At 38.0% G+C, this 14,458-nt stretch overlaps 1 protein-coding gene across 1 annotated transcript; it reads right to left on the minus strand.

Moving 5' to 3' along the window:
• Positions 1 to 1,322: 1,322 nt before the first annotated feature.
• On the minus strand, positions 1,323 to 13,015 carry LOC106052689 (cathepsin B-like; the record flags this gene model as incomplete). The annotated part of the gene is given in 9 exon segments (NM_001311273.1): positions 1,323 to 1,545; positions 2,648 to 2,776; positions 3,865 to 3,978; positions 5,187 to 5,331; positions 5,812 to 5,896; positions 6,463 to 6,572; positions 6,661 to 6,790; positions 9,609 to 9,694; positions 12,884 to 13,015. Coding segments are annotated over 9 exon segments (1,002 nt in total). The 3' UTR covers positions 1,323 to 1,474.
• Between the last annotated feature and the right edge of the window lie 1,443 nt (positions 13,016 to 14,458).

Consider the following 14,458-nt stretch of genomic DNA (forward strand, 5'->3'; position numbering starts at 1 on the left):
CTCTAATTGTTCTAGAACTAACACGACACACAACGAATCTAGTTGTTGCCAACTTTAAGAAAAGTGCCCAAATTAAGAAGTCCACGTTTTAAAACAATTAAAATGACTAGCTTAACAAGTAAAATAAAAAAAAAAGACTTTTTTAAAAAACAAAGCTTATATTAATCACACCAGTTGGGTGGGTGTTGGGAAGGGGGGCATCTGAGAAAAGGTTTCCGTGCTGCCTTTTCAAAAGCATTTTTTTAAACGTTGCTCGAGTCTGAATTCGAATTGAGGTATGAGAAGTAGAATACAACAGTCTAGCTAGTGCGTTCTTCCATCAACTAACTTTTTTATTTCATAGCTATTCCTAGTTCTTGTTTTTGTTATAAGTACGCCACTTAAGACATAAACAAGTACAATATAAAAGATACTTTACAAAAGACACTATTCCTCCTTTATGCCGATGACATTTTATTAGAGCAATTACTAAATGATGGTATATACAAGTCTTGTCTGGTGATGCAGATACAGACGGCAAGATTAAAAGTCTGTGGTCTAGACTAGAATACTGGAGCTAGAGATATGTTTGGTGACGTCTCTACATCCAATCGATCCACACAGACTTATAAGACGGTGCGCAAAATGTTCCTGAATGTCTGTTTCGTTAATTCTGAATACATTCGGGAATACCCGCTGACGTATGTGAGTTCAAGATATAGATTGTCAGGACCTCCACAGCTAATTTTATTATTGTATTATACATGTACATGATGTACTGTCAAATTTATAGTTTAATCGTTAGAGCAGTTTTCGAGATCCGTGTCCAATCATGTTTTTTTTTTTGACCCGATGAAAAATTCGCAAGTTCAAAAGAGAAATTGTTAAACAAACCAAAGCGAATAAAAGAAACTTAATCTCAAATGTACACGCTAAAACTAATCTTGCTTCTAGGGATAATGAAACCAAAGTGTTTCATCCCTTTCTTGGTCGATCACCGGCGGACAATGGTTATGCTTGCCCTGGATGTGGCAAAATATGTAGGTCACAGCTGAGGCTGCGTAGCCACGGAAATACTGCATTCCTCGTATATATGTGTGTGTGTTTCAGATGTTTCTCCAGAATTGCACATTCTTATGACCTAACCCAAACAACCCGTTGGACGGCGGAGGATGGCTGCAGTGAGAGTTCGAACCCAAAACCATCAAGACATTTCAGAGCGCATTCCACACGACCAGACATCTGATCTTTAGTATGTATTATTTTGTAACATCTTTCTTTTTTATTTTTCGTATTACACACAAACACAGAAAGCTAAGTTTTTTAAGTCAACAACACAAGTATAAGGTTTTAGGTATTTTATTAATAAAAATGTTGACTAATAAATTAAATAAATATAAAAACTAACACATATTCTCTGAGCGCTTTGAATGACTGCATTCTAAGAAGTGGTCCATTCACAGGCGTACTAGCTGGTCGTTTCAGTCGAATGGACTTATGGGTCCCCAGCTACAATACTGCTTTCAATGCCGCACTCGTCTTTGCCTTTAGCAATCTTGAAGAAACCTTAGGAACAGACAATTAAAAAAAAAAGAACAATTAAAAAGCACACGAAATTGATAGATATCTTTCATTACAAAGCTTATATCAACTAAGTCTGTCCGTAAAAATCTTATACACGTTATTTCTCCCACACCCAATCTCGAATCAAGCTGAAATTGTGCACAATTATTTCTTTTGCCTGACAACACAAGAATCAACACAGAAAATTAACCAATTCGTTAATTAACTACTAGTAATTAATTATTTTGTTTGGTATCTGGAACAAAAGAAAGAAATCCTATTGTGCCGATGTGGTGGTATAAGTTGAATTAGTTCCCCTTATTGTTTGTAGTATTAAAAAATATCTGTGTTTCGTCTCTAGACACGATCTTTTCCCTTTTTAAACTCTTTTGTGACTAAAGAGGCCAATCCTTGATGCACAGCTGCTGTCACAGGTTGGGCGTATATAATCGCCAGACGCCATTGACTTTTATCCCTTCTTTCCATTAATGTTGTGTATGGCATCTGCAATCCGTGACCCTTCCTTGATGCTCGCTCTCCATGTGGATCTATCCAGTGCCACTTTTTCCCAGCTGCTAGTGTCGATTTTGAAGAGCTTCATGTCTCTTTAGCATACATCCGTATAACGTAAAAGTGGACGACCAGCGGCTCTCTTGCCTTCTGTTAGATCACCATACAGTATGTTTTGTGGAAGTTGACTTTATGGCATTCTATGAATGTGACCAAGCCAGCCAAGGCGTCTGCTGCTGATAACAGAGCGGATATCCTGGCACCCTGCTCTTCGTAGCACTTCCTCATTGGTTATCTTATCTTGCCACCTTATTTTAAAGATCCACCTTAGACATCGCAGATGGAAGATATTTAGCTTTTTTTTTCCTGCCATGAGTAGGTTGACCATGTTTCATTTTCGTATAGCAAAGTGCTCATCACACAGGTCCGGTACACTATGGCTTTGGTATTGTTAGTCAGCAAGGTATTGTCCCACTCTTTTCTGAAACCACTGCCTTGGCTATCCTGTTGTTACACTAGAAGCTTGTTACTTATGTATTTGCCTCCAAGTATAAAAACTGAGAAAAGCAAGAAAGGAAAGAAAACAATGTTTTACCTTTATCTCCCCAGTCCTCGTTCCAAGAGTTGGCGACCAACCAATAGTCTTGACCACTTTCTGTTCCATAGCCGATGATCTTCACTGCGTGTCCTCCTTCGTATGACCCAGTCGTGTGACGATAGACACCTGTCAGTCATACGATATAACATGATCAACAATGGTCTGTCCAACATAAGATACAACATGATCAACAATGTTCTGTCCAAAATAAGATACATGACCAACAATGTTCTGTCCAACATAAGATACATGATCAACAATGTTCTGTCAAAGATAGGACACAACATGACCAAACAATGTTCTGTCCAACATAAGATACATGATCAACAATGTTCTGTCCAAAATAAGATACAACATGATCAACAATGTTCTGTCCAACATAAGATACATAACCAACAATGTTCTGTCCAACATAAGATACATGACCAACAATGTTCTGTCCAACATAAGATACATAACCAACAATATTCTGTCCAACATAAGATACATAACCAACAATGTTCTATCCAACATGACCAACACTATCTGTCAAACGTAGAAGACAACATGATCAACAATGCTCTGTCCAACATAAGATACAACATGATGAACAGTATCTGTCAAACATAAAATATACATGATCAATAGTATCTGTCAAACATAGGATACAATATGATCAACAGTATATGTCAAACATATGATACAACATGATCAACAGTATGTGTCAAACATAGGATACAACAGTACCAACATAAGTCTAAAAAGCTGCAATGGTTTTTGTATGTAACCGATTTGTGAAGTTATAGAGCCACACGGACTCCAAGCAGTAAAGTTCAGTTCTATCAAAGTGTCATATGATAACAATTAACAGGCTTACTTTTCCACTTATTCGTGGCGAACATGGGGGACATCTTCAGTTGCCAAATAAAAGTCCTGTTTCCAATACATTTAAATACTCCCTCTGTCCTGTCTTTCAACTAGGTAACAGGAAACCCGAATAATAAGCATATCTCGTCAATCCGACCAATACATTAGAGCGACTAATTTAGTATATGGATTTATGTAGGAGGTAGCCTGCTTATTTGTTTGCAATACAAGATAAGACAAGATAAGACAGCCCCCCCCCCCAAAAAAAAAATATGCTTATATTAATGCTATCAAGTCATCCTCTTACAAATAAAGTTTTTTCTTTAATATGATGCGCCGGAACGTGATAAGCGACGAAAAGGACGAACCTGTTTTGTAGGACAGGAAGTCGCTGTAGACATCAAAGGCTGCGGTCACTGGTCCGTTGTCCACTAGCTCCTGCATGATACTCTGGACGCCTCTGACGCCGTAGGATTTCTTGCCTATTGGTCAGAGAGTATAATCATCTTGACTCAAACAGTCAAAGTCTACTAGTCTATTATTAATCGTGGTCAGAAGCATAATCTTAACTCAATATATCACAATGGCATAGTGGATCTTTATTTCTCATCCAAATAAAGTCTATAATTAAACCTCCCATTACCTAAATAGAATCATGCAATTTTGTTTCATAGACTCGGGAGGCATCGCTAACAATTGTGTCACAGCCACCGTAGGTAGTTTAGTTACGCAAATTTTATAGTGACGACATGGACGTTGGGGTTAGAGATTAATGTAGACTTTTAGATCAGTTATTGCTGGGCTCTTAAAGGGATACCATCGGTGTAGTGACTGACTCGACTGTGGCCCATTCTGCATTAAAGATTGTTATATTTTCATCTGGAGTGAACTCAGTTTGAGCCTTTAATCCTGTTTGTTATCGTATACTGTTTTGTATCGGACTGCATGCGGACTCGCAAATGTAATACATCTTACAAGGTATTCACGCATCTAGAATAATCAAGGTATTTAGAAATACTTCAATTACAGCTTACTACACATGCATCCGTTACACAATATATGTAATTTAATAACAATAACATTATGACTCGTTTTAAAACTTTGTCAAACAAATGAGTATGGTAATTAAATTTAATTTAAACTACTTATTATATTAGATTTGTAACAAGATTTACAAGTAAATGGTCAGACACGCAAGATCGGAGACACGCCTTCACATGATGGATCAAGACTTAAGTAATTCAATTTATCTTTAACATTGTACTAAAACTTGGTCTCTATGTATAAAAGAATTCTGTTTTGGTTCATTTCATCATAGATGTGTATTGTCATAATTTACAAAGAGAAAAAAATACATAAATATGGCAGAAAACGTACAAGGTGTATTTATTATTTTCCGCCTTGAAAAGAAGTAAAGTGAAGTGGCTTTGAGGCCAATAATTCTAATGATGAAAATGGTGAGTGAAAACATGAATACTGAGGTTTCCTAAAAAAAAAAAGTAATGACTAAGTCTACGATTTTCTAAACGCCAATAAGAAGTCATTAAAGTCATTGTGTCCCAAACGTTCCTTATTATCCTTGTTTCAATTCCATTTCTGCTCCATATGCGCCCCACCCCCTAATTTACCTTTGCAGTCATACCATGTAACGCTATTAAAAACATTGGTTGTTTCCCCTGTCAGCGCTTACCTCTTGTTTTGTCGTTGGAGTAAGACTTGGGGTAACCCGTGAGGCATTTCTTCTCACATTTTGGTGTGGGGACAACAGCTGGACAGGGCTGGTACTTTCCAGTTGTGTGGTGGTCGCAGTGTGGCAGAGAGTAAGGCATGCAGCCCTAAACATGGAGAGGAGGAGACGAGACTTTAAAGCGTGAATACCACGTACAAAAAAACATTTTCTTTTCAATGCCATTGTATTAACAAAAAATTAAAAAGAATCCTATATAATGGAAAAGAGCTGCAAATTTACAGCCATATATATATATATATATATATATCAATACCAGTCATTAATTATTTAATTGGTTAATTTTTGATTGATTCGTGTTTAAATACAGACATCTTACACATACAAAATCATAACTTAATAAAATACGCAGTTCGACATACAGATAAAGCCACTTTTAAAATTGCATAAACTTAGATTGAGTCATGTAAGTGAACTTTCTTCCCAAGCGCGATTAGAGCATAACAACGGGTTGCCTGAATCAGCCAGGAAAACCAATGACTTAGTCGAAATCTCTCATTGATATTTGAGCCTACTACTTACTATAAACACTTGTAGTTCTAAAGGGCTAGAAACCAGGTCAACTTACCTCGTTGGTTCCGTACTGACCACCGGAAACGACGCCAGTGTCCACATACCACTCCCAGGCTGCTGCTGGATAGCCTCCGTTACACCTGTGGTTAGAAATGAGAACCTTGACACTTCAGATTTAGAACCCAGGAATGCATTCGTTTACAACAGTCGTGACTCGGCACACGACGTGGCTCCATCTGGCCCACCGAAATGTCGTCACAAAGTATAGAAAATCCCCCTTCCAAAAAAAAAGGTTGAAAAATGTATCTTTACCTACGTTAGGGCCCTTACTTTTTCTCTGATAGATTTGTATCATGTTCTTTAACATTTGTGCGTTTATGAAATGGGATTGTGATTGTAGAAGCTACCAAGAAAAGTGAACGGATCTTTACTTTTGTATGGAACATGATAATAAGTCGAATTATGTGTTTTATAAAGAAAGTGTAGCTGTCTAGAAAAACCAACACATAAACGGCATTATGAAACAAATATGGCGGCATTCTTGGTTTGAGCCGGGAATAGAAGATTGTTAAACTACGCCTAGAGATTGGAGGATTGATGAGAATATTTACCAAAAAGAGACAATAAAATTAGTAGGTGGTTAAGCTACCTACACTGTTATTAGTGATTCAAACTGCGGCTACACGAGTACATGTGGCCCACTTACCCCATTCCGCATGACTTGCAGCAATCGTTGATGTCTTCAGCTGAGATGTGGATGTTTCCCTTTCCTGCGATACAGATTCTGTCAGTCATGGCCTCAGCCGAGCCGAAAGCCTTCAGAGAGAAAGCAATAGAGAACATGAAGATGTACACAAACATGGCCACAGAAGAATATGGAAAGCCTACCAAGTAGGTCAGTTACCCAACAAGATCCACAGTTGGCTTGGTCACGGATTTCATTAAGACTTGCACAATCTGGCCATTTGGTTCTTGGGTCAAAGTTGTCTGGAAGATCATTCCTGGGCTGAACTTGTTTGTATTTTAAGTGAATTCTAGAGTAGAAGGACAGGTCAAGGGCATTAACCTTTTGTATGACTTACATTTAAACAAAGATTGATTAATGCTTACATATTGACATTGGAAAACAGTCAACAATAGTAATGCGTGAATCACGTGAATGACCGAAAACTGTCAAGAGCAACATTGTTGGGTTGTTGTTGTTTTTTTTTTTTTTTGGGGGGGGGGGGCGGCGCGGTGGCTGAGCGGTAAAGCGCTTGGCTTCCGAATCGGGGTCACGGAATCGAATCCAGGTAAAGACCGAAATCTTTTGGCGCCTTTGAGTCCACCTGACATTAATTGGGGAAGGTAAAGACGGTTGTGCTGGCCACATGACAATCTCGTTAACCGTGGGCCACAGAAACATGACCTGCCTTATTGACCGCAAGGTCTGAAAGTGGAACTTTACTTTTATTTTATTTTTTTGAAACGCTTTGTTGACTTTATTATATACTCAGTGAGACGAGTTCCAAGCGGTTATCACAGGCAGCCATCCTTTGTAGTCAAAGTTTGAACCTCTCAGACATAACTTAGACTAATATGTGCTTTAGTGATCCTTCATTGGAAATTTGTTTTGATTACAAGGACTCTTTTTTTCAGTTAAAACAACATCAATATTTCACATAAATAGAACAGACACAACACACACAGAATTTTCCAAAATCCCAAGAGACATTTTGATAAAACATTGGGGAAGAGGTCTATACAATCTCAACTATCTGTAGACGCCTTTACAACTTTAGAATATTGAATTTGAAAATGTTGAGAACTACACTTAGATTGGGAAATCCTTCCCAAATTAACTATAGAGATGGCACAGTCTTTGTTGTACAATTTAACTTCTGCTTATACAAAATTTACATTTTCTCTTCGCAGGATATGATTTTATAAAACATGTGACAGTTGAGTCGCGCGCTGCGAATCATGCGATGGTGTGAAATTTAGTTTCATCTCTTATCGGCACCTAGATCTACGTGTTATCAAGAAACACGGGACTAGATAATCACAAGGGACGTTAGCCACGCATTCATGTCTTGATAAGTTACTATTCATACATGGTGACAAATGACAATACAAGGTTTACATTTTGTCTACTTTGAAACACATTAGTAGAAGTGGATCAAGTCTATTGACTCAAGAAGTTAAACAATGGTGGTTTGTTTTTTGTTTGGTATTGGTAGCTCTAAGACGTGGTCAGGTCACGGGCAAGACATTCTGGAAGAGGTCACGAGAAAGTTGCTCACGTTCTGAAATCGCTGAATTGTGGGAGGGGAGGGCTATTGACTTTATAAATTTAAGTCCTTCATTGAAGAGATATTTGGGAAAGACCTAATCAAATACTCAGAAAGACATATCGATAAAGTCACATTCCTCTTTCCATATGCCAAGACGAATTTGTAAAACAATGCTCCTTCTTCCCTAGTGCTATTAGAGCAAAGAATAGGTTGCCTGAGCCAGCTAGGAAAACCAGACTTGGCAGAATCTAGTCATTGGTTAACATGCATGACTAGATATTTGATTTTTTTTTTGGCACATTGGCACAATTTCGGCCATGTCGTGCCCATAATCCCTCAAGGGTTATTCTCCCTTCATATCCCAAGAGCTAAATTTTAAACAGTTAAGTCATTAAAAACAAGGTCTATTCACAGTCTATTCACAGTTAAGATAGTAAAAATGTATTAATTAAATAAAAATCTGTTTTAAATATTACATGTTCACAATTTCTTTGCCCTATCACAAATCAAACCATCGCAGACAGTCCCACCACAAAGCCAATGCATGACTAAATGCATGACTAAATGCATGACGCGTAGTACGTAATCATCTTCTTTTTTTCAGCCGTCCCCGAAAGGGAAAAAGAGGCTATTAGTTTTGTGTGAAATGTCTGTCCGTTCCGTTTAAATCTCGTAAACTAGAAAAGATAGTGAAAATCCGACATCATAATATTTTACTCCATTCAAACTTCTGATGCAACAGCTACTGTTTTCTTTTCTAAAAGCGAAAAATCTAATTTTTTTAAATCACTTATGCAAGCAGTTTCTTTTTCTTAAAACTTCACTTTTACAACTATTCACTATTAATAGTAACAAACACTGTATGCTCTCTAATAGGGTGAAATATAATCATACCATAATTTCTAACTTATTTAAGCATAATGGTTTTAGATTTTTGTCAAAAAAAAAATATTTTTTTTTTACATTTATATTGCTACGTTATGTAAAATCTGTCCTACTAATTGCTACATTTACACAAAAATAAATGTTTAAAAACAACAATTAATAAGTAGTTTTTCATATTATCGCGTAAACTGCATCGTTGCGACATATACATAAAACACTCAACTAAAGGATTTTTTAATATTTTTTTTAAGGAAATGATTTTTTATTTTTTTGAGAATTTTAATAAGAGATTGACCCTTTACAAAACAATTAGATCCATTAGATATTCATTATAAGACATCAGTTAGGACAGGTTCACATCTAACTTCACATTCACTTTCACCTATACTTTGGTTTGTTGGACCGCTGGGGCACCACGCAAGATCTGTCAACCTTCTTTCTCCATTCTTCTCTGTCATTTGTCTTTGATCGAATTTAATTCTGGTGTTCTTTCTGAAAATATTGATACCTGTCTTTTTACCTGCCTGGGTGGACCACTAAGGGGGGCTGATTCTGAGTTTGTGTTTCCACACAAACTGTCTTTGTAACCTTGTTCAAATAACGTCTGTGTTTTATAAGAAACAGAAGAAACAGACCACGAGGCATGACACTTGACACATACTGTTACATACTGTCACGTAATGTCAAAACTGACCTGTTGTAAGCTTTGTTTTCAGCCATGTTCACACCTAACAAAGCTCTGGCTCTTTTTATCTCAGCAGGGTGAAAGTTGCGTCCAGCCTAAAGCAAACAAAAAATTGTTTTCAAATAAACAAAACTAAATTTGGACAATAAATGTGATTCCATGTTGTAAGACTGTTACACTTTATGAGTAAATACATGCAGCTAATACGTCAACGTGTATCATTCTTCTCGAGTTTTAGGAGAACGTAGGTAGAGTCTAATTCATGGGCGTAACCAAGAAAGGGATTTTTTTTTTTTTTTTTTTTTTGTTAACCTAAAGCGAAACTACAGTCACTAAATTTCAAGAGCGTGCCCAAGAGGGTTTTGAGGTTAAAACTCCGCTCCAGTAAAAACTATTGCAAAACTGTATTCACCAAATGCCATGCTCCATCCAGCTCCGTCTACCCATTTCTTGTGGAAATTAAAAAATAGGCTGAACACATTGTGGTGGCTAATCGACCCCCTGGCTAACCGTTGGTCACAGAATCAAATGTCATTTACTTCATACAGTGCTAATTATAGATCGCTTGGTTATGGAGTGAAGCTTTGATATTTTCAATGAAAGTTTTGAGTAACTTTTTTTATATTTTTTTATTAATTTACTGTTATTGTTAGAGATGGGGATGAGAGGGAGGACCCGGAAACCGAAACTTAAAAAATACAATGAGCTATAAATAGACTCACATCCACAGAGCAGAAAGGGAAGCACTAGAAATAGCTGCTATCATGCTAGCAAATCATCAAAGTAAACCACACAGTCATATTGTCCTTCAAACCAATGCGAAAACAACCCTCCAAAGTTTGGAAAACTCTGATTCCTCCTATATAAAAAAAACTCAGGACAGCACTTCAAAGCTCAACAACAACAGCAAAAAAATGTAATCCAATGAATACCAGCTCATATAGAACTAGAAGGAAATGAGAAGGCTGACACACTCGCCAAGAGTAGGAGAACAGACTCACAATTAAACATTGCACTTTATCCAGAAGAAATGAAGAAACTAAAAGTAAATAAAATAAATGAGAAATGGACAAACTCTCATCCAAATCACAAGAAAGATGATGCATATTATAAGCTATCCCGACAAGATCAACGTCTAATCTTTCGACTCAGAACCGAACACACCAGAATGAGACAACATATGTACCGGAAGCTCAAAATTGGAACCAGTGAAATCTGCCCATATGGAGTCTCACCAGAGAATTCTGACCATGTTCTTCAAAACTGCTCTCTTACCATGATGCCCGTACAAGACACTGGCCCCAAACACACCAATAGAAAGAAAACTATATGAATTTGGAAACCAGTAATCTCATCTCATACATTGGTCTAGTCATCTAAACACTCTTACAGTTCACCTCATACATTGGTCTAGTCATCTAAACACTCTTACAGTTCATCTCATACATTGGTCTAGTCATCTAAACACTCTTACAGTTCATCTCATACATTGGTCTAGTCATCTAAACACTCTCACAGTTCATCTCATACATTGGTCTAGTCATCTAAACACTCTTACAGTTCATCTCATACATTGGTCTAGTCATCTAAACACTCTTACAGTTCATCTCATACATTGGTCTAGTCATCTAAACACTCTTACAGTTCATCTCATACATTGGTCTAGTCATCTAAACACTCTTACAGTTCATCTCATATATTGGTCTAGTCATCTAAACACTCTTACAGTTCATCTCATATATTGGTCTAGTCATCTAAACGCTCCAACATAACAATAAGAACGAGGTAGAAGAAGACTAGATTGTGGGTCAAGGTCCAGTCTAATGAAGACTTGTCTGATAGTTTTCTGAATTGTTGATTATCTAGTTCTTATGATGGACCTGCATTCCTAAGCGAACTTTCGATTCAAGTGATTTGTTGAAATCTAGGTCAATGTCGCCATCAATGTCACTGTTATCTGAGAGTTTTTAATGTGTCTAATGTCAAGATCTTAATTTTTAAAAAAATCTTGGTAGAAGTGGTAGGTGTTAGGGCAAAGGTCATGTGAGTGTAAAAATAAGGAACTTAATTAAAATAGCAAATTTAGTTTTGATTTGACCGATTGCTAAAAATGGCAATTTCACATTTAGCATATCACTATCAGTCATGACTAACATCACAGGCTTTTAAAGATGTAGGACTTGAAGGGTTAACATATTGAGTGAATCTTACGATTGACGTAACTTTAATTAAACCATTGCAACCTATTGATTTTGAGTTGTTTCCTGTGCATGTTGTATAATACTTGTTGATATAATGATATAGTTGATAGTAGTTCAGATCAAGACATGCAGACGTCACACCGAGACATGCAGACGTCACACCAAGACACGCAGACTTCATACCAAGACATGCAGACGTCACACCAAGACACGCAGACTTCAGATCAAGACATGCTGACGTCACACCGAAACATGCAGACGTCACAAGAAGACACGCAGACTTCAGATAAAGACATGCAGACTTCAAATTAGGACACGCAGACTTCAGATCAAGACATGCAGACTTCAGATCAAGACATGCAGACTTCACACCAAGACACGCAGACTTCACACCAAGACACGCAGACTTCATACCAAGACATGCAGACGTCACACCGAGACATGCAGACGTCACACCAAGACACGCAGACTTCATACCAAGACATGCAGACGTCACACCAAGACACGCAGACTTCAGATCAAGACATGCTGACGTCACACCGAAACATGCAGACGTCACAAGAAGACACGCAGACTTCAGATAAAGACATGCAGACTTCAAATTAGGACACGCAGACTTCAGATCAAGACATGCAGACTTCAGATCAAGACATGCAGACTTCACACCAAGACACGCAGACTTCACACCAAGACACGCAGACTTCATACCAAGACATGCAGACGTCACACCAAGACACGCAGACTTCAGATCAAGACATGCTGACGTCACACCGAAACATGCAGACGTCACAAGAAGACACGCAGACTTCAGATAAAGACATGCAGACTTCAAATTAGGACACGCAGACTTCAGATCAAGACATGCAGACTTCAGATCAAGACATGCAGACTTCACACCAAGACACGCAGACTTCACACCAAGACACGCAGACTTCATACCAAGACATGCAGACGTCACACCAAGACACGCAGACTTCAGATCAAGACATGCAGACTTCAGATCAAGACACGCAGACTTCACACCGAGACATGCAGACTTCACACCAAGACATGCAGACTTCAGACCAAGACATGCAGACTCACCTTCCACGTTGTATTAGCCACATGGTTGATGTAGAAGATCTCTGCATCGCTCAGAGGCTCGATGTGGAATGGTGTTGCTAAGGCCACAGCCAACAAGCCGCAGATGGCTACCAGTATCCTCATGATGGACATCTACGCGAAATAAACAAGGTCATTAAGTTCCTTTTCTTTTTATAGCGCCATAAGGGCTTAATTGGGATGTCTAAATAAATTAGAAAACAAAGATTTTGTAAAGTTTCTCGCTTTGTCTCTTACGAAAAACTAAAAAAAAAAACAACTTCTACAGTTCATCTTTATGTGCTCATAATGGTCAATAACAAAAAAAAAAAACCCAGCTAGATCATCTAGACTAGAGTGGCTAAAAATTGGTGGTGTTAAGTTGTAGCTGTAGCTGAATGTGACAGTTCCCATTAGTTCACTTACAAGTTCTGGTATAAGCTTCATGTTAAGTATCTGATAGTAAGAAGATCGATTCGAACCACGGTATCGACATTTCGAATCTTTAATATAGAGTACAAAAATGTGTATTATATGTTTCACTTGCAATACTTCTGGGTGGCTGCCTGGTCGTCTTGCTGGATCTCAGGTTCGAACACTGACCTCCCCCCCCCCCATCTTCCTTTAGGAGGTTTTGGCTACAGGGTGGGACAGTCTTTAATACTAAATTTAACATCCGAAACATGTAAAAGGAACACTATCTTCTGCTGAAGAATAACAAAGCTGTCATCAAGTTACTTTTCCATTCAGTTGGCATTTTACTGTAGCACACGACTTACGACTGGACAATGGCGGACGAGAAAACTTGAATCGAATAAATAGCTTCCTTATAAAGCAACTTTAATTTCAATTACAGTATTTAAATTTCCTACCTTAGTATACCAATGTGTCTTTTGCTACACTGGTAGTCAACAATACCTATTCTTACGTCACTAATTCATGTAGTCAGTAGGCTACCTCTAGAAATATGAACACCAAGATCACTAGCCTACAACGTTTTGTTAGTTAAGACGACGTAGGATACCAATGTCATGCTGTCCCGGCTATTAGCATACGACCGATCAGAAGGCGGGAAAAATGAAAAAAAAAACAACAACAACTGATTACAATCAAACTTCCCCGTGAAAACCCGCAAGTAATCTAACGCGAGTAGGATGACGTGTTAAAGTGTAGACTTGTCCTTAGCCTTCTAGTCCATGTCTGTGTGTGTGTGTGTGTGTGTATGTATGTGTTTAAATATAACCATTGACAAATATGCCATTAGTAGGTCACGTTTGATTTGGTTTTTACTTTTGAAGCTTAATAATCCAGAGGGAGAGCAAACTTAAAGAAAAGGTCCTGGATGGCAGATGGCATACACGTAGAAAGACGGATGAAAAGGTCCTGGATGGCAGATGACTTACACAGCAGACGGATGAAAAGGTCTTGGATGGCAGATGGCTTACACGTAGAAAGACGGATGAAAAGGTCCTGGATGGCAGATGGCTTACAGGTAGAAAGATGGATGAAAAGGTGCTGGATGGCAGATGGCTTACAAGTAGAAAAATGGATGAAAAGGTCCTGGATGGCAGATGGCTT

The sequence above is a fragment of the Biomphalaria glabrata genome, chromosome 17 (genome assembly GCF_947242115.1).
Source record: "Biomphalaria glabrata chromosome 17, xgBioGlab47.1, whole genome shotgun sequence".
NCBI classification, from domain to species: Eukaryota; Metazoa; Mollusca; class Gastropoda; family Planorbidae; genus Biomphalaria; species Biomphalaria glabrata.